General features: G+C 41.9%; 1 protein-coding gene across 2 annotated transcripts in view; it reads right to left on the bottom strand.

Annotated features, from left to right (window-relative positions):
- Positions 1-26,333, bottom strand: part of ABCB1 (ATP binding cassette subfamily B member 1) — a 101,327-nt gene that overhangs the window by 50,087 nt on the left and 24,907 nt on the right. For both annotated transcript variants that reach the window (XM_062179543.1, XM_062179544.1), the window contains 4 exons: positions 21,712-21,763; positions 17,632-17,823; positions 16,950-17,121; positions 8,469-8,593 (listed from right to left, as the gene is read on the bottom strand). In XM_062179543.1, the coding sequence (XP_062035527.1) occupies positions 8,469-8,593; positions 16,950-17,121; positions 17,632-17,823; positions 21,712-21,763 (541 nt within the window). The remainder of the gene's footprint in view (positions 1-8,468; positions 8,594-16,949; positions 17,122-17,631; positions 17,824-21,711; positions 21,764-26,333) is intronic.

The following is a 26,333-nucleotide window of genomic DNA, read 5'->3' as shown; positions in this document are numbered from 1 at the left end:
CAAATGAAGACACAATACTAGGAAGTACTAAACATAAGTAATCGTTTAAATCTTTGAATCTTAAGGAAGTTTTGGAAACAGTTTGTTCCCCTCTTGGCTTCCCTTTGGGACTGTGAAAAGGACCAACAGAACAGTTCAAAGTGTTAAGAGCATTTTAAGAGTGTTGAATCACTAACAGCTTTCACATTTCAATAACCTATTCAATTTACCTTATTTCCATCAATATTTGTTTTAACAATCACTAGCCTACCAAGATTATTTAGGTGAAAAATGTGTAATAACCCATCATGAGGTACCAGTGTCCTCCCCTCATCCTTTCCACAGGTTGCCTATGGCCCGTCCCCTCCATCCAGCCTGTCAGTGTTTATCATACCAAGGCTAGCCCCTGTTTGCAGTCAGGCGCTCTGGCTCGGTAGCTTGGGCTTTCCAGCTGCCTCAATGGTAAGCAAATCAAAATCTCGGCCTATCTATAACTCTAACCTGTTCACAGCACAAAGGTCTACCCTGTATTAGCCTATTCATATGTCTTACAGCAAGCACAGTACAGAGAATTACACAAAAGAGGGCAAAAACAAGCAAGTAAAACAAATGGTAGATCATAGGTTTTCTTTTTCCAGTTCTTACGACATAAAGATAATTACAGTTAAACTCTGACAATGCTCAGTTCCTAACGTGAAAGCCAAAGGAGCCGGTGTCTCTTGACTTTACTTAAAAGTCGACTGTCCAGCTGGAGAGGTGGAGATAAGCTAACAGGGCCCAGGGTTAGATAAAGAAGGAATTCTGCAAAAACAGAACCAAGGAAAAATTATTAGAGAAATAGAGAGTTTACATTGAGCCTTCATTCTGTTTTCATCTCCTTAATTACAATTCTCTGCAGAACCGAGAGCTGCCTTGCAGAAAGCAGGAGCTTACATAACTGTTCAAAGAAGGAACTTACTTCCATACAGAAGCATGAGGTCTCTAACCCATAACACACTTGACTATATAAATATTATGTAGTATTACACTGATTTTCCTTGGAGGACTCTGTCCACTAGCATGTGCAAGTCTTGCCACACACAAGCATGTACTCTTCCTTGACATTATGACTGTGTTTTATAACCAGCTACCTGACCAGTTACAAAGCAAGCCAAAGGAAATGTATATCCCAACCATATGCACCGAAGACCAAAGTTAAACAGAACCTCACGGTGATAAGACATTAACCAGTACTAATTTTAGGCTTCCCAAATGTAAATTCCCAACTTGTCAATTATGATCTCTCAACAAAGAAATTACTTTTGAAGACCATGGCTCAACAGATGATATTTACATACATATAATACACACGCACGCACACACACACACACACTCATACACATAAAACTTTATAAGCTGATCTGAGGCAGAAGGTACTACTAGGCATATATCACACATGGTTACAGTCTGAAGCTTATGACTCATGCTTTCTCTCCTTTATTTCAGTTCTTGCTTACCGAGACTAATGTAGAAACCGTTTCACTTACAGGAAGTTGTCCTATGCAGCCGAGGTACACATTGCACAGGAAGAAGCAATACAAGGAAGAAAATAATTAAGGTACCAGAAAACACAAATGAAGAAAAAAGGGTAAGGCGGGATGAGACATAAACAATATTTCTTTTACAATAGGATTTTTTAAATTAAAATTAGTTTTTTAAATAAAATGTTACACATATGAAACCAGATATTAAAAATCATTATTCATTCATTAAAAACTTTAGTATGGAAATGCTAATTAAAGCAGGAGTTCCCAAAACGTATTAAAGTTGTATAATAAAAACACTGATACTCAGAAAATATTAAGTATTGTGAAAATCAGTGATGCAAGTTAGCCACATATAAGAGAGCAAGCAACAATTTTGATTAAGCAGCAATCAATACTAATGTAACATTTGCAAGACATATATAAGAGAGAAAAACATTCTTAAATTAAGGAGAACAAAACTATTCTGTACTATAGAATTAAGCTCATTTTAACTTTCAGGTAATTTTCTACTCCAAGAGAGCTAACTTCCTCCTGCATCTGTTAATTTGAAGAGAAAGTCAGACTAAGACTTTTATTCCTGTGTGGAAACAAAGAAGGGAAGGGAAGGGAAAGAACTGGAAAGAAAATTGAAGGATCATGCTTGGCCTAAGAACAGCCTTATCAACTCCACTTACAAGTTCCACCGCCAGCCGAGGTACCTGTCACCCCTCCTCCTCCCTCCTCTCCAGATAAGGCCACCATAATCGGATACCTGCCTTCCGCCAGGTCTCACTGCTGCTACCTGCCGTCAGCTTCCAGGCATTCACTAGACCCCTGACAGAGCAATGGTCCTGAAATACAATGTGGATGGCCATGACCCTGCTAACACCTGCAGCTGCTTCTCTATGCCTGTGGAATCAAGTCCTAACTCTTCTCCATGGCTTGCAACAAGCCCCTGCCCTTCCCAACCTCCTGTCACTCACTGAGCTCCAAGCATCCAAGCCTCATGATTTTCCCACAACAGACGGAATCCCTGCCACCTCTGGACACTCTGAGACTTGCCCACCCACTGCACCCCTGCCCTCCAAGAGGTCTTTCCTGGCCAAATTTAATTTGTCTGCCTCATCCTCATTAGCATACTCTGATTCTTTCAGAGCACATTAAAAATCTACAATTTAATTCATTTCACAGATGACTCCTTCCTTATATTCTCATTCATTTACTGTTTTGATTGAGGATCACATGCGGGCTGAGGGCTTCTCAGATTTCCAACTCATTTTTGAGAACTCAGAGCAGTACAGTGCCTAGCGTGTGGTGGGTGATTTTTTGTTGTTGTTTTTTTTGTTGTTGGTGTTGTTGTCTTTAAGATTTATTTATTTGAAAGACAGAGAGAGAGGGACAGAGAGAGGTCTTCTATTCACTGGTTCACTCTCCAAATTGCTGCAATGGCTGGAGCTCAGTCAATCTGAAGCCAGGAGCCAGAAGCTTCTTCAAGGTCTCCCACTTGGGTGCAGGGGCCCAAGGACTTCAGCCATCCTCCACTGCCTTCCCAGGCATATTAGCAGGGAGCTGGATCAGAAGTGGAACAGCTGGGACTAGAACTGGTGCCCATATGGTTGCTGGTGAAATAGGCTGGCCCCTGTGGTAGGTATTAGACAAATTTGCTGAATGAATGAACTTTTAAGAAGTGGTCAGTGGTGCTGGCATCGCGGCGCAACAAGTAAAGCAACCATCTGTACACTGGCATCTCCTATGAGTTCCAGTTCAAAACCCAGCTGCTCCACTTCCAACTCAGCTCTCTGCTAATGCATGTCAGAGAGCAGAGAAAGATGGCTCAAGTACTTGAACCCATGCCACCCACATGGGAGACCTGGATGGAGCTGTAGGCTCCTGGCTTCAGTTTGGCCCAACCCCAGCTGTTGTGGCCACCTGGGAAGTAAACCAGCAGATTGAATATCTGTCTCTGTTAACTCTTTCAAATAAATAAATCAATCTTGTGTTTTTTTTTAAATGGTCAAGGTCAAGCAGAGTAGAACATTAGGCCATCAAGTTTTAGGCTTGTATCTAGTCATTTTCCAAGGCAAAACTAATTTTAATTCTCCAAACCAGAATGTCTTTCCAAAGATGGATTCAAGTAATTAATATCTTTTAAAGAAACAGTTCTGAGAAGGCACCTGCACAACCAGTTTTTACTATGCCTTTATTATCCATTGTACTAGTGTTATTATTATTTTAATGTAACCTAAAGTGTAACCACGTTAGCTTGTTAGGCAACCATTAGTAAAAAGAAGCAATGCTAGACTTTATAATATGTATTATGTTAGGTGATGAGTTAAGTAATCCAGTAACTATATTAAGTTGATTATTGTACGATCTGAACCGCTGCCCATTCCTGGCACTCGTTATTGTACACTCCCCTTCCCTCCATCTGGCCAGATGTGACCCTACCCTGACCCAGGCCCAGGAATGTAAAGCAATTATCTATACCTATAGGGTTCAAAGCTTTAGATAACAACTAGCCACTACCCCCGGAGTCAGCAGCTGCGATGCCGGGACTTATCAGAAGTGTCAACTTGATCTACAGCATCCCCTTAACACTTGCTTGTAAGGGATAATAAAAACTCTGTAACAATTAGGCTCGGGGCTTCTCGGAGGGCTTCCTCTCCTGGAGGCACTGAGAGGCCCGAGTTCGAACTCGAAATAAAAACGACCCTGCTTATTAGCTTCAACTTCGGTCTTTGGTGGTGTGACTTTCGGGGGACCACGGACTTGGGGGGCATAACAGTTCCACACACAAAGTGAGTCTGAGTACAGCTATGGAAACCTATTTACTTATTCTTCTAATTAAAAATTTATCACCATCTTCTCTGGGAAAATCTTTATGTACCTAGATAATTAAAGCATTCCATTAAAAAAATTGAGTTCCTTTAAATCTTTAGTGAACTGAAATTATGAAATTTATACACGTTGTGAATGTTGGACTTGATTCCCACAATGTTCTTTCCTTCCTTATCCAAGTTACAACCCAAATATCATCATTGCTTTTGTTGCACAAACCTTTTAAAAAGATTGCCATATACCTTAAATTTAGGATGTCACTGATTCTAAGAAGTACAGTTGTAATTTCTGGAGCAATAAGAAAGTGTTACCGGAGAAATTGCAGGGTTCTTGTCTTCGCGCAAGAAAGAATTCAGGCATGAGACAGAGAGTAGTGGGAGGTAAAACAGCAAGGTTTATTAGGAAGGAACATCTGTAAGGATGGATGGGCACCTCTCCAGACAGAGCCTGAGAGACTCGGGGGAGGGGGGGGGAAGAAGGAGGGAGGTTTGAGTGGAGAGGTTACACCTGACCAGGCCAGGCGGGCGGCTCAGCAAAGATGCAGAGAGCTGAGCGCGCAGTCCAGTTGAGGCTGGGGGTTTTTAAGGAGATGGGTCTTGCTTCCCCACCTCTGCTCCTCTAGGAACAAAGGGCTTTTTGGATGTAAATAGAAAAACTTCTCTTGAAGGTCTGAAACAAAGGACTTTATGGATGCAAATGTTATCAGACCGAGGAAGGGAGCAGGGTGTTTGAGATGCAGATACTAGGCTGCACCTGGGAGATTGTGGAAGATTTGTCAGGCAGGAAGCAGGAGGGGTGAGGGCCTCCACCTGGCAGGTTATCAGGTAGAAGGGGGCAGGGCAGGCAGGATGCGAACTCTGGGCTTCCCCTGAAACATTGTTAGGATGACTTTGAGATGCAGATGCATATAGATGTCTTCTCTTTAGGCCTGTCACACACACATAAGCTCATAACTGACTTCCTACCTAACAAAAGGAGCTGGACAGGACACTCCATGTAGAGCTAGAACCCAAAGGGTTATGGCTTCACATAAGAAGCGCTACACATGCCACCGGGTAAGGGGTAGCAGGGCAGCTCACATTTCTCAATCTTGGCACCAGATGAAGGGAGGGAAAACTATGGCACCTGAGAATTTGAACCCCGAGGCAGCCGTAGGCAGGTAGGAGGTTGCATTTACACTGCCAGTAAGAGACAGAATTGAACAGAAGAAGGTCTCTGGCTAGTAGTGCCCCTGCTGAGTGGCAGAAGCACACTTAAGTCCTGCCTAGAAGAGCCTGACTTCAACCCAGACCCCAGGCAAATGACAGATGACACTCACTGTTAGCTTTATTCTAGTTTCAGAAATGATGAACTATAGGGGAAAATGAGCATCTCAGAGTTGACGAAACACAAGTACTAAATATTTTCTAATTGTTCATCGCTCATCTATAGGAATGCCATGAATCCTGAAGACCGATCAAGTCCTAGAGATCTTATTGTACTCTGTTAGCTTAGAGTCCGCTGGAATTTCTTTGTAGACAATCATATCATGTGAGAAAAATGATGGCTCTGTTCACACCTCTATTTCTTTTTGTTTTACTATTATTTATACTCTTCATAGTTTCCTTGGCCTTATCCAATAGTACTGCAAGACTAAACAAAATGATGCTAGCAGACATACCGGTCTCATTCCGTATTTGCTTTTTGGGTTTTTAAAAATTATTTTCAAATTCACAGATAAAATTGTATGTATTGCTCTCATTATGTAAATGTTTCCTGTGGGTCTTCCTGTGGGTGTAACCTTTTATTAGGCTAAGGGAGTTATGGGGTTGGCACTGTGGCATAGCAGGTAAAGCTACCACCTGCAGTGCTGGCATCCCATATGGGCTCTGGTTTGAGTCCCGGCTGCTCCACTTCCGATCCAGCTCTCTGCTATGGCCTGGGAAAGCAGTGGAAGATGGAAGATGGAAGAAGCCTTTGGGCCCCTGTAGCCACATGGGAGACCCAGAAGATACTCCTAGCTCCTGGCTTTGGGATTGGTTCCGAACGCTGAAGCCAACTGGGGAGTAAACCAGCGGATGGAAGACCTCTCTCTCTCTCTGCCTCTCTTTTCCTCTCTGTGTAACTCTGAAATGAATAAATAAATATATTTTTTAAAAAGATAGTTAATGTTTTTTGCCAGTTTTGTAAGTTTCTGTCATGAATCATACATATTTAATGCTTCCAGTCCACCTATCAAAACATTTCTTTTAATCTGTAAATGATTAATTATATTAAAAGATTTCTTAATGTTGAATAATCTTTGCATTCATAAGATAAAGCCAACATAATCAGGATTTTTTTTTTTAACCTAGTATTTCTCACATGGACTTTTTAGCTAATATTTTTTTACTTAAAATTTCTGTTCCTATGAATTTAAGTGAAATTGTCATTTAATTTTCCTTTCTCATATTATTCCTATTTGGTTGTGCTAGCATACTATCTATACCATCAGGGTTTTGAAATTTATTAGGATAAAGCTATATTTTTTAAAACAGAAAATTAGTTTGTTCAAAGAATTAGTTTATAAGTTTATCAATCTTCCATTTTTTGTTTTACTTTTCTATAAAAATTTTTCTTTTTTTTTCTTTTTTTTTTTTTTGACAGGCAGAGTAGACAGTGAGAGAGACAGGGAGAAAGGTCTTCCTTTACCATTGGTTCACCCTCCAATGGCCGCCGCGCTGGCGCACCGCGCTGATCCAAAGCCAGGAGCCAGGTGCTTCTCCTGGTCTCCCATGGGGTGCGGGGCCCAAGGACTTGGGCCATCCTCCACTGCCTTCCCGGGCCACAGCAGAGAGCTGGCCTGGAAGAGGGGCAACTGGGACAGAATCCAGTGCCCCGACCAGGACTAGAACCCGGTGTGCCGGCGCCACAGGCAAAGGATTAGCCTAGTAAGCCGCAGCACCAGCAACTTACTTTCATTCTGTTCAAAAGGTAAAGAAGGCAGTGGAGGATGGCTCAAGTGCTTGGGCCCTGAACCTGCATGGGAGACCAGGAGGAAGCACCTGGCTCCTGGATTCGGATTGGCGCAGCGCCAGCTGCAGCGGCCATTTGGGGGGGTGAACCAACGGAAGGAAGACCTTTCTCTCTGTCTCTCTCTCTGTCTAACTCTGCCTGTCAAAACAAATAAATAAAAATAAAGAAATAGAAGCAGAGACAAAGATCTTCCATCCACCGGTCCACAAATGTCCCCAACAAATGGGGCGGGAGCCTGGAACTTGATCCAGTTCTTCCATGGGGGTAGCAAGGACCCAAGTTCTTGAGCTATCCTCTGCTGCCTAGCAGGACACTAGAATCAGAAGTGGAGTCAGGATCTGAATCTAAGCATTGCAATGTGGGATACAGGCTTCCCAAACAGCACCTTATCCAATGTACCAACTGCCCACTCCATTTTATTTTCTTTAAATTTTTAAAAATACTATCTAATGCTTTACTTTGTTGTTCTTTTTTCTAACTTCTCAGTTTCAATGTTTAGGTCATCCATCTTCAGCAGTTTTCATTTCTTCTACCAGACATTCCAGTATCAATGGGTCAGAACCAATTTTTAATGGGAAATCCCTGGCTTTTCTCAAAAATCAATGAATTTAATGAATGTTATAAACTTCAATAAATTACCACCTATACTATCAGAAATCTAATTAAATGGATTTTATATATAATTAAATTATATATAATAAAAAATATCCTGAACTTTTGTACAAATGTGTTTTGGTTTTATTTTTAAAATAAAACCAAAGGGATAAAAGATGAAAAATGAACAAGTGAACACATACCCCAGAGATTGTACACAAAATACTCATTCAATCTTAGAGAATCAACAAATAATTTAACAGGCATGCACACATGCATGCACACATGCACCCACGCAGAGTCAGACACATAAAATGATTCAACTTTAGAAAACTAGTTTTCTATTGTTCACATGGAAAATTCCAGAAAATTCTCTGAACTAACAGATATAAAGAGTTCAACCAGAATTTCAACTTCTCCAGAATATTAGTAGTGCATTAATATAACCATTAAAGTATTTAAGAAAACAAGCATGAGAGAAAGCCCTTGTAATGAACACTGTCAATCTAAAGGGCATACAGGGCAACAAGGAATTTAACTTAATAAACAAACTCAAACCTTTCAAGTTCCTTCTGTTGTCCTCCAAATGCAATCACAGTTCTAATTGCTGCTAAGACCTCTTCAGCCACAGCTCCTGCTTTTGCATACGCTAACAGTTCTTTATCAGTAAATGAAGACATTATCTGTTTAAAAATGAAATTTCAAATCTAAATTTTTTTTAATGTCAACTTTATCATTTGTAAAGTAAAAGTATATACACAATGATGACTGTAGATTAATACACACAGAATAAAATCTTTTACTTGTCTTTGGTCATGATATTCTATTTTGAAGTAGCATAAATGGATTCTGAAAATTATTTAAACAAAAATAACTTACCTTATAATTCCATTTTCTATACATTTTTGAAGTACCCTCATACTTTAGCTCTGTAAGTCACCCAAAATCATTTTGGGTTGAGATGGGATTTAACAGATTAACTGCAACTTTTATTTTCCTACTGAAAACTTCATGGAGCCTCCCAAGTAAATATAACTCAAGTAACTTTTAGAAGATGTGAAATTTTAGAATAAAATAAATTCCAAAAAATTTTAGAAAAGAAAGTATTTACCACCCTGTAATCATAAACAAATATAGAAACAGGCACCCTATCAAAGAAATATAATACGCACTCAACAGCAGGTACATAACTTGTGTTAAAGTGGGCGGCCAGGGGAAGGTGGGGGACAGGTGCTAACAGGGTTTAAGAAGGTTTTAACATCAGGGAAAGCGAAGTGTTTCCTCTGCTGCTGCTCCAGGACGAATCCTGTTCATCTGGCCACCAGGGAGGTCTGTTTCCTAGATGCCCTTTGTTTCTTCATTTGTCTCCTGAGCAAGATCTCCTTCATGCTTCTCAACTGCCCAAGAAGTGGGTACTATTTCCCCCACTTTACACCGGAGGAAATGGAAGCATGAAGAGGCTCAGTATTGGGTGGGATATCCAGGAGTCAAGACTGAGTCCACGTAGCTTCAAAGCCTCACGGGACAGCCACAGGAGCAAGTCTGAGACCAATCACTGCCACATGCAGGACGAAAGCTGGACCAACTGGCAAGCGGAGGACCAAGATTACTACCTGAAGCTGGACTGGGAAGGCAGGCAACCATCTCAGTATAGACTACACACAACCAATTTATAGCAAGATTCTGAGTAAACACTACTACATTCTTTCAATAAATAATTCACAGGCTGTTGTGGACTACTCTGTTAGCACTATCAGTCTATTTCCTCTTGGCACAAAAGCTCAGCTATTCTAACAGTGTACTCTCCTTCCTCACCTGGGTATGAAGGTAAAAGGAGTTACGATGAATACAAGCAGGGGTGGCTGCAGGCAAGTGAACTTTCATTAACTATGCTCTGTGCAGACATTATGCTATATGTACAGAAACAGCAGCTCGCTGACTCACCTGGGGCACTCTTCCTAGGGCTGCCTGCTAATACGCCAGGTCTGAGCCAGGAAGGTCAGTGCCAGGCCTGAACAGCCAAGTCTTCAGAGTACAGCAGGTTCATGTAACACGCTCCAGCACTGCCTCTCTGCAACTCCCCACCAGGCCACAACCTCCCACACTGGAGGCAGCCAACATCAGTAAGGTTGCTATGCAATATTTCTTTAGTTGGCAGTTTCAAAACAGGCTATTTTAATTACTTTCAGTATCATATATTTGGTACCATATTGAATTCAACAAATCTTCATCCTTTTTTCTTGTTACCTCCTAAAATTATAAGCAGAGATAAGACTATCGAGCGTTCTGCTTTTTGTTTTTCCAAAGATTTTGTCTGCTAAAAGACTCTTGAACCTATTCCGAGATAAGAAAGTTAACTTCTACTGTCCCTCTAATATCAAACAGAATGATACGTTCCCCCTCTAATTGCCTTTCAAATAAATAAATAAATCTTTTTTAAAAAAAGTGGGGGTGGCGGCATTACAGCATAGCAGGTAAATCAACACTTTACTTCCGATTCAGCTCTACTTCCAATTCAGTTGCCTGCTAATACACCTGGCAAAATAGTGGAAGATGGCCCAAGTAATTGTGCCTCTGCACCCAAGTGAGAAACCCCGAAGCAGCTCCTGGCTTCAGCCTGACCCAGCTCCGGCCACTGCAGCCATTTGGGGAGTGAACCAGTGTATGGAAGATCTCTCTCTCTCTCTGCCTTTCAAATAAATAAATCCTTTTTAAAAAAAAAAAAAAAAACCTAATGATACTTCCATTATCCTAATTATCCACATAAACTATATGAGGGACACTAACCCATGCCTTTTCCAAACACTGATGGTTTTGTAAGAAAGCCTAACAAAGAAAATTCACTATTCCTATATGCTGAAAAGTCTTACAGAGGAAAGTCTGTGTTATTCAAACTCATCTATTCAGAACTAATATTTTAGGCCACCATAGAGATTTTGAACTATATTTTTATATCATTTTTCCATTTCTTAACATAGGTTTTATTAAAATCATTTTAAGTGCTTTATCTATTTCACTATTTGAGATCGTTGTGGACTCCCGCAGGTATATAAAACTAAACACACTGTCTCATACATTCTTTATCCAGTGTCTCCCAATAGTTCCATCTAAAAACTACTGAACAATATCACAATGAGGGATTTAACACTGATGTAACCCATCAATGTTACTCAAATTTCCCGGATTTCCAAGCACTCATGCATTTAGCTCTAAGCCAACAGTACTACCTGTGCAGATTCATACACCAGCTGCCACAGGCAGGGGAGAACAGCCCGCACAGGTGTCCACAGGCCACCTTTACAGCCACAGCCACCTCTGTCTACTCTTGCTTTCCTCATCATCTCTATTAATTACTTAAAAGTACAGGCATCAGTATGGGAGCTTTCAGGATGCGTTTTTTCACACAGTAAGTCTGAGATTCATCCAGGGTGCTGCACCTGTCAACAGCTCCTTCCCCTCTACGGCTGGAGAGCATTCCGAGGCCCAGAACTGATGGTTCGTTGCCACCCACCTGTCTAAGGCAGTCTGGACTGTCTCCCTATGGCAGTTGCTATTAACAAAGCACCATAAAGCTCTCCTAAACATGGTTATTATGGCAACAAAATTTTCTTTTCTCCCAGACACAAGCCTGCAGTGTCACTGCTTGGTTACATGGTAACTGCACGTTGAGTTTTGTAAAGAACTGGAAAACCTTCGCCCAGAATGACTCCACCATTTTCAGTTCCCTCCGTTGATCTACAAGGATCCCAGTTTTCTGCTTTTCTCCAGCATGCGTTATCTCACGATTTTAAATTCAGCCATCCTGGCCGGCGCTGCGGCTCAATATGCTAATCCTCTGCCTGCAGCACCAGCACACTGGGTTCTAGTCCCAGTCACTCCTCTTCCTGTCCAGCTCTCTGCTGTGACCCAGGAAGGCAGTGGAGGATGGCCCAAGTGCTTTGGCCCTGCACCCGCATGGGAGACCAGGAGGAAGCACCTGGCTCCTGGCTTCAGATCAGCGTGGTGCGCTGGCCACAGTGGCCATTGTGAAGTGAACCAATGGAGGAAGACCTTTCTCTCTCTCACTGTCCACTCTGTCAAAAAAATAAAAATTCAGCCATCCTGACAGATGTGCAGTGACAGCTTCTTGTGGTTGAATCTGTGTTTCAATGACGGCTAACCACACTGAGCAACTTTTCATGTGCTTAATTCCAGCCGTATATCCTCTTTCTGGAAACGTCTACAATTTAATGCACATTCTGAATGGATTCTTCTTTTCTTCACTGCTGAGCATTTTTCTATTTATTTATTTACTTATTTATTTGAGATGCAGAGTTAGAGAGAGGAAGACAAAGAGAAAGCTCTTCCAACCACTGGGTCATACCCCAAATGAACACAACAGCCAGAGCTAGGCCTATCTGAAGCCAAGAGCTTCTTCCCAGGTTTCCCAGGCAGGCGCAAAGGCCCAAGGACTTGGGCCACCTTCTACTGATTTCCCAGGCCCCAGCCAGAGAGCTCCATCAGAAGAGGAGAAGCCTAGAAACAAACTGGTGCCCATACAGGATGCCCGCACTATAGGCCGAAGCTTAGCCCCACTGTTGAGTACTGAAAGCTCTTTACATATTCTAGAGTGGTTCGTGGTCAGATATGTGGTTTGCCTATCATTCCATGCCAGTCTTTTTATTACTTCATATGGGCTTTCACAATGTAAACTAGCTTTTACACTGATCAAGTCGAACATATCAATGGCTCTTTTTTTTCTTTTGAAAAAAATTGCATTATCAAGGCCAACGTTGTGGTACAGCAGGCTAAGCCACCACATGCAATGTCAGCATCCTGTGAGCCTCAGCTATTCCACTTTCTAATCTGGTTTCCTGCTGATGTGCCTGAGATGGCAGTGGATGACAACCCAAGTGCTTAGTCCCCTGCCACTCATGTGGAAGACCGGGGCTCCTGATTTCAGCATGGACCAAGCCAGGCCACTGCAGCCATTTGAGAAGTGAACTAGCAGATGGAAGATTTTCTCTTTCAAATAAAAAATCTTTTAAAGAATTATCTAACATCTTTATTAACTGGTGTTTGTATTTTGACTTTCTTGGAAAAAAATAAAAAGTTGTAAAACCTTTATTACAGGGGCTGGCATTGTGGCACAGCAGGCAGAACCACTGCCTGCAACACTGAGTCAATATGGGTGCCAGTTCAAATCCTAGCTGCTCCACTTCAGATTCAGCTCCCTGCTAATGTGCCTGGAAAAGCAGAGGAAGATGGTCTAAAATGTTTGGGCCCCTGCACCTACATGGGAGACCTGGATGAAGCTCCTGGCTTTGGCCTGACCCAGTCCTGGCTGTTGTGGCCATTTGGGGAGTGAACAAGATCTCTTTCTCTCTGTCTTCCCCTCTCTGTAATTCTGCCTTTCAAATAAATCAATCTTAAAAAAAAAAAACTTTATTACAAATTAAAAATGAAGTTTTCAAAAATCTCAACTTGATCAGGTAAGCGACTGCTCAAAAGCCTTTAGTGGTATGCTGGGGAAAAAAATGCTTTTTTGAAAACCATGTTTGGCATTACCAAAATGCAGTATCTTTGTATCAAAAAAATGAAAAGCCCAATGCTGCATAAAAAATTCACTTAGTTCTGATTATTTGATCAGCAGGTAAAATGCAAGCATGGAGGTCTTGAGCTTCAATCTTTTATTCATTTTGTATTGCTGGAACTTCATACTCACTTCTCCTTGGTTGATGACTAAACCAGAAAACAGCTAATGTTTACTCAACCCTGCCTTGCTCAGCCTTGGCAGCAGGTGAACCTCTGCTGGTGGATGCACTGTGGTTTTCTCTTTGCTGTCTTGTGGCTGAGAGTTTGTTGAGCATTTGTGGTAACTGAAGTTTCAGCAGTCCCAGCCCTGAGGGTGCTGCTGACCTGAGGTCTCATCTTCCTGGTTTTCCTTATCCTCTTCACAGCTGTCCTTTCTCAGCTATCTTTGGCGAAGAGGAACCCTGAGGAGTCGTGATCTTTAACCCCACGCATCTCTCTCCCTGGTCCACATTGTTCACTTGGGCTGCCAGGTCCCTTTACCACTTTCCTGGCACAGAAGGGTGGTGAGACTGGGGCTGGCCCCCACGGTGCGCATGTGGTAAGGTGGGCACCCTCACCTGCAGCAGGGCCCACCTTTCTGGAGCTCTCTCAGCTTCCTCCTGTCCCCCACTGCTGCGACTCTGGTAATTCCACTGGAAACTGTGAGGGGGACCCCAGCCCTGGCTGGGGTGCAAACCATGGGACAAAGTCTACTGTCTGTGCCCTTATCTGTTACTCCTTTTCCCTTCTTAAAGCTTCAAAATTCTTTTTATCATTTGTTTTCCATGGAAGAATTTCATTTAGCCAATCTTTTAGAGAAGGTATACTAGTGAAAATCTTTTTTAGTTCTATTTGATCTAAACCTGCTTTCACTTTATGGCCATTTCGGAAGCACAGTTTCATCAGAGAGTATTCGCATGTGACAGCTGTTGTCTTCATAGACTTGGAAAACAATGGGCGACTTCCTTTTGACATACACAGCTTCTGACTTGAACTATGACATTACTCAAATTAATAGTCCTCTTTGTGGTTTATTTCAAGATTTTTTTTCCTTTAATTTTCATACTTTAATTGTGATGTGCCTGGACATGGCTTTCTTTGGCTTCTTCCTTTTTGGGGTGGGGTCAACTTCTTGGATCTGAAGGTTTGTCTTTCACCAAACATGGGAAGTGTGCAATCACTGACTTCAAGAACTCCTTCAGCTCCATTCTATTTCTTTTCTTTGGAATGCCAACGATCCCAATGCTGGATCCGTCTTTTATTGCTCCCCAGGTTCCTGCAGCTCTTTTCATTCCCTCTGTTCCAGACTGGGTGAATTCTATTGCTCCATTTCCAGGTTCATGACTCTATCCTGTCATTTCTGATTGTCTTGATAGAACCCAGTAGGACTTACTTCTTTTGCTGTAACTCTCATTTTTCTAAATTTTTTGCCCTTTTTAATAACTTTTATTTCCTTGCTGATAGTTTTCTATTGTTTCAAAGGATTTTTAATTGATGAGCAAGGCATTTTTAAATAGCTTTTTTTTTTTTTTTTTTTGACAGGCAAACTGGATAGTGAGAGAGAGAGACAGAGATAAAGGTCTTCCTTTTTGCCGTTGGTTCACCCTCCAATGGCCGCTGCGGCTGGTGCATCTCGCTGATCCGAAGCCAGGAGCCAGGTGCTTCTCCTGGTCTCCCATGCAGGTGCAGGGCCCAAGCACTTGGGCCATCCTCCACTGCCTCCCCGGGCCACAGCAGAGAGCTGGCCTGGAAGAGGGGCAACCGGGATAGAATCCGGCGCCCCAACCGGGACTAGAACCCGGTGTGCCGGCGCCGCAAGGCGGAGGATTAGCCTGTTAAGCCATGGCGCCGGCCTAAAGCAAAAGATTTAAACAGAAGCCAGCATCTCCTAACATTATAGAAAATTCAGAATACAATCAAAAGTTAACTTTTATACCTAGAACTAAGAAAATCACAACTGGAATGAGGGGGGAAAAAACCCGTACAAAAATTTTTTTTTTTTTTTTTTTTTGACAGGCAGAGTGAACAATGAGAGAGAGAGAAACAGAGAAAGGTCTTCCTTTGCCGTTGGTTCACGGCAGGGGAAGAGGGTCTTGGGAACACAGGTATAAGAAGACTTCCTAGATAGGACACTGGGTGTGACTGGGGTCCTGTTTGCTTTGGCAAGTATCAGCTGGGGAGGAGTATCTCAGAATCACTGGACAAAAGCTCACTTTTTTTTAAAAACATGGCTGACAACCAGAGAATTTGAGAAATCCATCTGAAATCATTTCCTTTTTACTAAAGTAACAGTATCTGAAGGAATTTAAAATTAATTATAAGAAGACTGAATTATGGTCCAATTTCTGAAATTAGAATGGACACCAATATACTTCTGATAGTTTTTCAACAAGCACTGATGTGAGGAGTTTGCACCTTGCTTAATATCCTAGTAAACAAACAAACAAAAAAATCAATTAACACCTAGAAGCTTTTGCCAAATATTTAAACTAACCAATAACCACCAGGAACTCCACTTCAACTCTATGCTAGTCTAAGTAACAAATTAACTTCAGTTTCTTCCTCTGTGAAATCAGACAATATGTATGCTTCAGAATCCCAACGTGTCTGTCTGTCTGAGAGCAGACACTCAACAAACAGTACTGTTTGCAAAAACAACATTTGTCTTCCAGGGTAACATTTTTAAAACTTTTAAATACTAACAGCCAGACTTACTTGGTGTTAGGCTTGGTTTTCTTTGGTTTTCCATGACTTACATCTTTTCACTACATGAATCTGTAGCATCTTCTCCAAACCACGCTGAACGCAACAAAAATTATATATAGGGACATTTGTTCCGGGACAGTCCTACCCTTACATCAAATCCCCAGAACCATGTTGAAAGGAAATTAAGTTTTAAAAAATCACTTCAAGGATGTATACAGAGGAGGATGTATACAGTGGGAAGGGCCACTGTGTTATCCTACCTTCCTTACTTGGAGAGACAACTGGAGGCTAAGGATTTACATGCACATGGAACTAGAAAAAATGTACTGTCTTAAAATAATTTTGAAAAACCGATTTAAATCTAGTAACAGATCGATTTACAATGCTGGCAAAACTGTAAAATCAATTTGCAAATTAAAAAAAATCTACAAACCCCAAATGCGCTAATGCCAAAGCTGTTAATGGCATGGGCCACATGTGCTGTTCACTGAACTTGAACCTCTATTTGCTATGTGAATAGGGCATTGAGTTCACGTCCTTTTTATGAAGGTAGATGATGAGTACTTCTTTCTAACTGTTCCCCAGACAATCACAGGGCCAAGGACAGCATGGAGTTCTGGCAAGGGGAGCACTCACTAAGATCAGATCTGCTTATCCTGCTGATTCTGAACAAAAGATTTAAATGCAAGTATCAAATATAGAACCAGTGCCATCATAAGGTAAACACATAATTCTATAGGGATGGGAAAAGTCACAATTTAATACCCAACCTTCACTTACCTTTGCCCAGAGAGCAGCTGAGAGCCCAAGAACAGGACTAATGGCCAAAATCACCAGGGTTAGCTTCCAACCACGTGTAAATCCTACTATAAAACCGGTGAAAAATGTTGCCATTGACTGAAAGAACATTCCAATTTTGTCACCAATCCCTTCATTAATTTTGGAGACATCACTAAAAGAACAGAAGGTGTTAGAAATCGATGTCAGAATTGTAAACACAGAACTCTTCTCCTGAACACAGTTTTGTTTTGATTATGGGATAAATTAGTTGATAATAAGGGTATCTGCTTTGTCTGGCAGGGTTAAAGTTCCTAGTCGGGTATCTGTCATTCACAATGGGACTCTAGTCTACTTTAGCCCAGGATCTAAACATACAGTAAGCATGCTCAAAAAGCATTCCACCCAAAAACTTCCAGCTGCTCATTGCTCAGCTGCACCCTCCCAGATTTCTAGATTCTCAAGTCCAATCCCTTATTCAGTGCGAGTCATGCAGGTACCCTCATGCCTCGCCAGGACATTGGGAACAAAACAGATGCACCAGCCACAGCTGTTGCTCAGAAGGAGCTTAGCTTCACAATTAGAAGCCTGAGTGACGATACACCAACCTTTTCTACTGATCTGATGACAATGAATTCATTTTTATTAAGAAGAAGACCACATCTGAACAAAACGTAAAACTTACTCTGTGAGCCGGGTGTTCAGCTCCCCAACATCGTGCACGTCAAACCAGCCTATCTCCTGGCGCATTATAGAATGAAAAAACTGTTTTCTAATTCTAAATATTTGTCTTCCAGCTGCCAAGCACCAAAACGAAACCTGAATGTAAGCAGCAACAAGCACACCAGCACCAATTCCACTGTAGTAGTAGGCGTACCTGGAAAACAACAGCACAGCTCACACTCTGTCTTCTCATTCAGGCACGTTTCCCACATAGACCACTCATCCTTGCTTTTTTCAGTTTTCTATGTAAATCACCATCCTTAACTCTCCTTGCAGGAAGGAGAGTTGATGGTAAGCAGACAACTATGTCTGACAACACAGTGGAATGGGAAAGAACAGTTTCTGCTTCAGTTGAAATCCCACCTCCTCACTTAACTGCTGTGTGACCACAGTCTTAAGCCTTCTAAGCTGCCTAATTTTTCTAAGCATCAGTTTTCCCATAGTAAATGGAGATAAGAATAGTAATGTAGTAATACATGAAATACACTTGGGTCAGTGCCTGGCACACAGTAAGCCCACGGAGAACTCCAGTGAGTGCACGAAACAGAGTAGGGGCCTGTGGCATCCTGGCACCAGTTAAGACCCATCACTGCTGTCATGCCTACTTTATATCAGCACCAGCTGAAGAGCACTTTAGAGTGGTCTCTGCTGAGAGATGGAAACAATGGGTCAGAAAGTAGAACCAAGGCCGGTGCTGTGGCTCACTAGGCTAATCCTCCACCTGCGGCGCCGGCACCCTGGGTTCTAGTCCCACTTGGGGCGCCGGATTCTGTCCCGGTTGCTCCTCTTCCAGTCCAGCCCTCTGCTGTGGCCTGGAAGTGCAGTGGAGGATGGCCCAAGTCCTTGGGCCCTGCACCCGCATGGGAGACCAGGAGAAGCACCTGGCTCCTGGCTTCGGATCGGTGCAGTGCGCCCGCCGCAGTGTGCTGGCCGCAGTGGCCATTGGGGGGTGAACCAACGGAAAAAGGAAGACCTTTCTCTCTGTCTCTCTCACTGTCCACTCTACCTGTCAAAAAAAGAAAGAAAGAAAGAAAGAAAGTAGAACCAAAAGAGAAAATGGTCTACTGGCCTTTTGGGTTATTGAGCTAGCAGGGATTGGATGTTAAGAGTTAATTAAAAATACAATTTTCTTTTAAAAAAATTTTTTTTGACAGGCAGAGTTATAGACAGTGAGAGATAAAGACAGAGAGAAAGGTCTTCCCTCTGTTGGTTCACTCCCCAAATGGCCGCCACAGCCGGCGCTACGCTGATCCGAAGCCAGGAGCCAGGTGCCTCCTCCTGGTCTCCCATGCAGGTGCAGGCGCCCAAGCACCCGGGCCATCCTTCACTGCCCTCCCAGGCCACAGCAGAGAGCTGGACTGGAAGAGGAGCAGCTGGGACTAGAACCCGGCGCCCATATGAGATGCTGGTGCCGCAGGCAGAGGATTAACCAAGTGAGCCACAGCACCGGCCCCCAAAAATTTAATTTTCATATCATCTGGCCAACTGGCCACCATGAGCTATCCTAAAATAGCAGATCATTAAATACAAACTATTTTAACAATAAAAGACATATGCAACTTCCAAAACCAAACTAGAAATGTTGAGTTAATTCTCCCCTGTTGAATCTTCATATTGAAAAAGGAAAACAAGAACTCTCATGCATTCTTAAACAATTAACTTGTAAACTTTATTAAATGAAATGCAGAATTCCAACATCCCTAGTTTTAAAACTCACTACTGGGCTGGCGCTGTGGCACAGTGAGTTAATGCCCTGGCCTGAAGCACCAGCATCCCATATGGCCGCTGGTTCTAGTCCGGGCTGCTTCACTTCTGATCCAGCTCTCTGCTATGACCTGGGAAAACAGCAGAAGATGGCCCAAGTCCTTGGACCCCTACACCCGCATGGGAGACCAGGAAGAAGCTCCTGGCTTTGGATTGGCACAGCTCTGGGCAATGTGGTCAATTGGGGAGTAAACTATCAGATGGAAGACCTCTCTCTCTCTCTGCCTCCCCTCTCTCTGTGTAACTCTGACGTTCAAATAAATAAATTAATTAAAAAAAACTCATTACTTGCCATCTTCAAATAAAAATGTGTGTTTGAACCATGCAGAAACTATAAAATGGCTATGTGGTAAGCAGCCTCTCACCACGTGGTGCTCAACCCATCAGAAACCTTGGTAAACAAAAGTTCCCCCATGTTAAACCTTGTAATATATAAAATATTTATCAGAGGAGATGTAATTGGAAAACTAAGTTTAGTTAATAGATAACTCAATAATTATTACCCAAGTGTTATTGACATACCAAGAGATAATTAAAAGGAAACCCCATTTAACATGTGTAATTCATGCTTTGAAAATCAGTAATTCATTTTTAACAACCATCTGTGTATGCGGACTAAAACAGAAATTCTTTTTGATTTCCCCCAAAACAAAATAAATTTCCCCCAAAATAATGCCTCTTCACAGGAATATCTGGAGGCATCTGCTTCTCATCTTCCAAGTGCCTGTCTCCATTTTTTTTAATCTTTTATTTAATGAATATAAATTTCCAAAGTACAGCTTATGGATTACAATGGCTTCCCCCCCCCATAACTTCCCTCCCACCCGCAACCCTCCCCTTTCCCACTCCCTCTCCCCTTCCATTCACATCAAGATTCATTTTCAATTCGCTTTGTATACAGAAAATCAGTTTAGTATATATAAAGATTTCAACAGTTTGCCCTCACATAGCAACACAAAGTGAAAAAATACTGTTGGAGTACTAGTTATAGCATTAAATAACAGTGTACAGCACATTAATGAATTAAATTAAAAGATGTATTTATTTATTTGAAAGGCAAAGCTACAGAGAGCAGAGGCAGAGAGAGAGAGTCAGAGATAGAGAGGTCTTCCATTTGCTGATTCACTCCCTAGATGGCCCCAATGGCTGGAGCTGCGCCAATCTGAAGCCAGGAGCTTCTTGTGGGTCTCCCACTCAGGTGCAGGGGCCCAAGGATGTGGGCCATCTTCTCCTGCTTTCCTAGGCCATAGAAGGGAGCTGGATTGGAAGTGGAGCAGCTGGGACTTGAACCAGCACTCATATGGGATGCTGGCACTGCAGGCGGCCACTTTACCCACTACGCCACAGCGCCGGCCCTCCATTCTCTTCAATTCTCTCAGACTGTGTATGGGATAGTGTAGAATCATACACACCAATTCACACCTTTGGACACCTGTCACATGCTCTTCTGGGGAGCTCTACAGCACATGTAAATCATTAACAAAAAGCTTCTGAAGTGAGTTAAATTTAAAGTGACTATATTTATTCTGGATGTTTTATGTCATTATTTAAAACTGTATCCTATTTAAAATTGTAATCCTATTGTCATTATTTAAAATTGTGGCCTTGAGCACAGTGGTCAAGACATAATTTGGGATGCCTGCATCGCTATCAGAGTGCCTAAGTTCAAGTCTCAGCTTTGCTCCTGATCCAGTTTCCTGCTAATGCACACCCTGGGAGGTAGCAGCAGTAGTTCAAGTTCTCCAGTCCCTGTCACCATGTGAGAGACCTGGATTACGTTTCCAGCTCTTGGCTTCAGTCTGTCCTCAGCCTTGGCTGTTGCAGGTATTTGGAAAGTGAATCAGCAGATGGAAGATCTCTCTGTCTCTCTCTCTTTCAAATAAAATGAAAATAAATAAAAATTTAAAAGAAAAATTAGATACCAAGTTAAAGAAATTATTGGAGGCTGATCTTGTTTTCATGACTGAAAACAATCAAAAAGCAAATTAATAATTGCAAAGCCACTTTAATTCAATGACATGTTAAAGGTCACTTTAAGCAACTCCATTTCCTCCATGTGGAGTACTGTGTATTTGCCAACACACTTGAGTCTCATTTAGGCTTAACTTTAACTTCGGTACATCTTATACAGCAAGTTCTTTCCATTAAAAAAATTCTATGCTGTGTCCTTTTGGAAAATAAACTGGCGAGGTTTCACTATGTTTATGGGTAATTTTAAACATTGCTACAACTAGATCGATGGAGAAAAGCTTAGCAGAAAAAAAAAAAGTCTAATTACGTGGTCATTTCTTGCTCCAGACGTTCGTAGATCTCAGAAGTGCTGATGTTACCTAGAATGAACATACATGATTTACGTCTCTTGGTATGCATTTAAAAAAGCATATAAAGAAGAATGACACTCACTTCGTACAACACAGGTCCAACTGACTCAGTTTTGATTTTGTGTATGCAGCATGGTATTCATCCCAACACTTTCCTGCTGGCTGTGTGAATTCAAGGAAGCTTATATGCAACAGAAACCCACATTTAGGAAGAACTAAGTTGTCTGTCAGGGGAAATGTTCTTGCCCTTGAATGAAAATATTTTATGGAATACCAGTTTTACAGCATCCTTGTCCTGATAAATACTTGACATTAAGATACATTTAAATTCTAACACTAATCTCATAAAATCCATTTTTAGTTTTTTTAAATATCAATCACAAATAATCATATAATAAACACCAGTAAGCTTATCACCCATTATTAGCAAAGTAGTATCATTTTTGGACAAAATAATTTATAAAAGTTCCTTGCAAATTCCCCCCCACACAAATAACTGTTCAACATCTTTATGTACATGTTTTCACACTTTTTTATGTCCACATGGATAAACACACAAATATGTATATACCTACATTTTTTTAAAATCACAATATACATTCAGCGGCCAATTTTCTATGTTAGCATATCTGTATATGTGTCATCTATTTTTTAACTTGCATTTTGTTCAGTTATTTCTAGTATCTTATAAGCTCTATTGCATTAAAATAATCTTACACATACAAGGGTACTTCAAAAAGTTCCTGGAGGTGAGGGCGTGTGGCAGAGTAGTTAAGTCACTGCTTGGGACAACTGCATCCAATACTGGCATGTCTAATTTGAATCCTGGTTTCTCTGCTTCCAATCCAGCTTCCTAAACACCCTGGGAGGCCGCAGACAATGGCTCAAATACTTGCGTCCCTACCACCCACAAAGGAGACCTAAATTGAGTTCCAGGCTCCTGGCTTCAGCCTGGCTCAGCCATGGCTTTTGTAGGCATTTAGAGTATGACCTAGCAGATAGAAGATCTGTGTGTATATATCTGCCTTTCAAATAAAATAAAAATAAGTAAATAAAATTTAAAAACACAAATTTAGAAGTTTTTTTAAGTTCATAGCAAATACAATTTTTAGTTTATTTTGGTATAAAAATTATGTAATCCATGCATAGCTTTTCCTTTTTTTTTTTTTAAAGATTTATTTTATTTATTTGAAAGAGTTACAGAGAGGGAGGTCTTCCATCTGCTGGTACACTCCCCAGATGGCCACAACAGCAGGAGACACACCGATCTGAAGCCAGGAACCAGGAGTTTCTTCAGGTCTCCCACGTGGGTGCAGGGGCCCAAGGACTTGGGCCATCCTCTACTGCTTTCCTAGGCCATAGCATAGAGCTGGATGGGAAGTAGTGCAGCCGGGACTAGAACCAGCGCCCATATGGGATGCCAGCGCTTCAGGCCAGAGCAATAACCTGTTGCACCACAGCACCGGCCCCCATGCATAGCCTTTTCATAACACACATTTCCATGAATGTTTATCAAGAGCCCTCGTGTCAGATACGTATGTATAGTAACTGTTTTACAGGATGAATTGCCACAATCAGGACTAGGTGATCAAAGGGGTGGCATACTTTCAAGCCTGCAGTCTGCAGTCACGTTCCAACATGAGAGGGCCGAACTGTCATGAGTCTGACCTTGACAGGTGTGGGAAAGGGGAGGAAACATACTTTTCACAAAGTGGACAACATGGACAAAAGACTACGGCATGTTTGGCCTGGTTATGGATGTGGAGATGGACAGATGGCTGGAAGGATGGTCTGGGCCCTGCAAGTATGGGATACTAAAACTGACTAGCAGTCATTTGATGGTTTGCAGCCAGGATATAACGAGCTGCATGGTCTCAGCAGACTTAGCTGCCAGCAATGTATAAAATTAACTGGAATAAGGAGAGACTAAGGGACTTGAACAACTGCAATGATGCAGGGACAAGGGTCTATGTGAGCAAAGAAGCAAATAACTCAAAAGATTCACAGAGGAAGAAGTTGCAGGGGTTAGCAACTGATGGGATACCAGAAGAGAAAGACAATAAAGAACAGTCCAGAGCTCAAGCGTAAGTATCTGAAGATTGGTGGTATCATGGTAGGCAGATAAGAAGTCAGTGCAGAAAGCTGGTCTGCTCAGATGAGGGGAGATTTTTAGTCTTATCCTGAACACCTTTATTGTGTAGTGCCTGGGATATTTACTTGAAAATGCCCAGTAAGTATTCACACTATGGCTATCTAGTTCTGGAGACAGTTTGTGTTCAAAGAGGCTTAGGAGTCACTCATTACAGAGCACAGCTAAACTCAGAGGATTGGAGGGTAAGGACAGGAGGGCAGAAAAGGACAAAACAGCCAGACATGCACTGAACTCTGGGGAAACCACACTAAGGGACACGGCAGAAAAGGAAGCCATGCAGAGACATAGAAAAGCAGGCACCAATTTCTTCTCCTCCACATTTTTTTTTCCCCACAGGCTGAGTGGACAGTGAGAGAGAGAGAGAGAGAGAGAGAAAGGTCCTCCTTTGTCCGTTGGTTCACTCCCCAATGACCGCTGCAGCTGGCACACTGCGATGATCTGAAGCCAGGAGCCAGGTACTTCTCCTGGTCTCCCATGCGGATGCAGGGCCCAAGGACTTGGGCCATCCTCCACTGCACTCCTGGGCCACAGCAGAAAGCTGGACAGGAAGAGGAGCGACCGGGACTAGAACCTCGTGTGCCGGCGCCGCAGGCGAAGGATTAGCCTATTGAGCCGCGGTGCCGGCCTTCTCCTCCACATTTTTAAAAACACAATAGAATATTGACTCTCATCTGGTGAAGTAAGTTTTTCTCCAAATTAATTTTAGAAAATCTCTCATTATGCATTTTCTTTCCCATCTAGTCAAGGAATTAGTTTCTAGATACTACTAACTGTCACTGGTATGCATTACCACCAAATCAAGATCAATTTTCAAGTCTAAGTATCTGTTTTCTCCTCATTACTACTATGAGCTAAATAACCTTTATTCAAAATGCTTGGCACTGGAAATATTTCAGATTTCAGAATTTTTTGAATTTTGGAATGTCTGCATGAACTTTGCTGGTTGAGAATCTGGAATTCAAAGATCCAAAATCTGAAACTTTTGAGTGGTGTGTTTATATTCAAAAAGTTTCAGATTTAGCCGCATTTCAATTTTGGGGTTTTCAAATTACAAATGCTCAACCTGTCCAATTTTCTCAACTCCAAAAAGCAGAAACCAAGAGAACTTAAACATATATTTTTTGGGCAATAGTAGCTTTTAAGTCTACTGTCATTTTTTTTACATTTCAAAAAGTAGAAAATTATGTTCAAGTCAAAATTGGCTCCATTATATTTGTAACTATTTCACATGTATGTGTACTTCAGAAAGTTCACAGGAAAATGAGGTTAGTGTTGTAGTGTAGAAAGTCAAGTCACCTCCTGCAACACCAGCATCCTATATGAGCATGGTTTGTATCCGGCTGCTTCACCTCCGATCCAGCTCACTGCTATGGCCTGGGAAAGCAGCAGAATGTGGCTCAAGCATTTGGGCCCTTGCCACCTATGTGGGAGACCAGGATGAAGCTCCTGGCTCCTGACTTTGGCCTGGCTCAGCCCTGGCTGTTGTGCCCATTTGGGGAGTGAACCAGTGAATGGAAGATCTCTTTCAGTCTCTCCCTCTCTCTGTAACTCTTTCAAACATATATAAATAAACATCTTAAAAAAAAAAAGTTCATGGAAAATGCATATTATGAACGCAAAAAATTTTTAATCAAAATAATCTTATCTTTTAATTCTATTTTCCCAGGGCCTTTTTGAGGCCCCTTCATATAGTTTCATTCACCAGAAATTACAGCAACAAGTTCCTTGCATTTTTGCTTCTGCAGTCAAAAGATATCAGTTAGAACAGGAAATGGGCATTCAAACCCACTGTTCTTTACACTCCTGCTGATCAACCATTATTCATTAAAAGGTATCTGAATCAGAAATTTTTTTCCCCTCCTCTATTGAAGCCCTCACAAAATTCTTCTCTTAAAATGCATTTCTGGGGCCGGCGCTGTGGCGCAGCGGGTTAACGCCCTGGCCTGAAGCGCCAGCATCCCATATGGGCGCTGGTTCTAGTCCCGGCTGCTCCTCTTTCGATCCAGCTCTCTGCTATAGCCTGGGATAGCAATAGAAGATGGCCCAAGTCCTTGGGTCCCTGCACCCACGTGGGAGACCCAAGAAGCTCCTGGATCCCGGCTTAGGATCGATGCAGCTCTGGCCATTGTGGTCAACTGGGGAGTGAACCATCGGATCGAAGACCTCTCTCTCTCTGCCTCCTCGCTGTGTAACTCTTTCAAATAAATAAATATTAAAAAGATAAAATGTTTCCACAGAATCCAAACTTTTGAGCAGAAAGGACCCTAGAGATCATGCAAGGGTACACTAAAAGTTCATAGAAAATGAATTCAAATGGAATTAAAATTGTCTTTCAGTGGGAAGAATCAGAAACTCCATGGGCTATACAGCACTGACAGTGAAATTATCAGTATAGAGAAGCTCTGCAGAGCATTTATTTATTTATTT

The sequence above is a fragment of the Lepus europaeus genome, chromosome 20 (assembly GCF_033115175.1).
Source record: "Lepus europaeus isolate LE1 chromosome 20, mLepTim1.pri, whole genome shotgun sequence".
Lineage (NCBI taxonomy): Eukaryota > Metazoa > Chordata > Mammalia > Lagomorpha > Leporidae > Lepus > Lepus europaeus.
The sequence above is the reverse complement of the archived record's forward strand: the minus strand, read 5'-3'. Positions and strand labels throughout refer to the sequence as shown.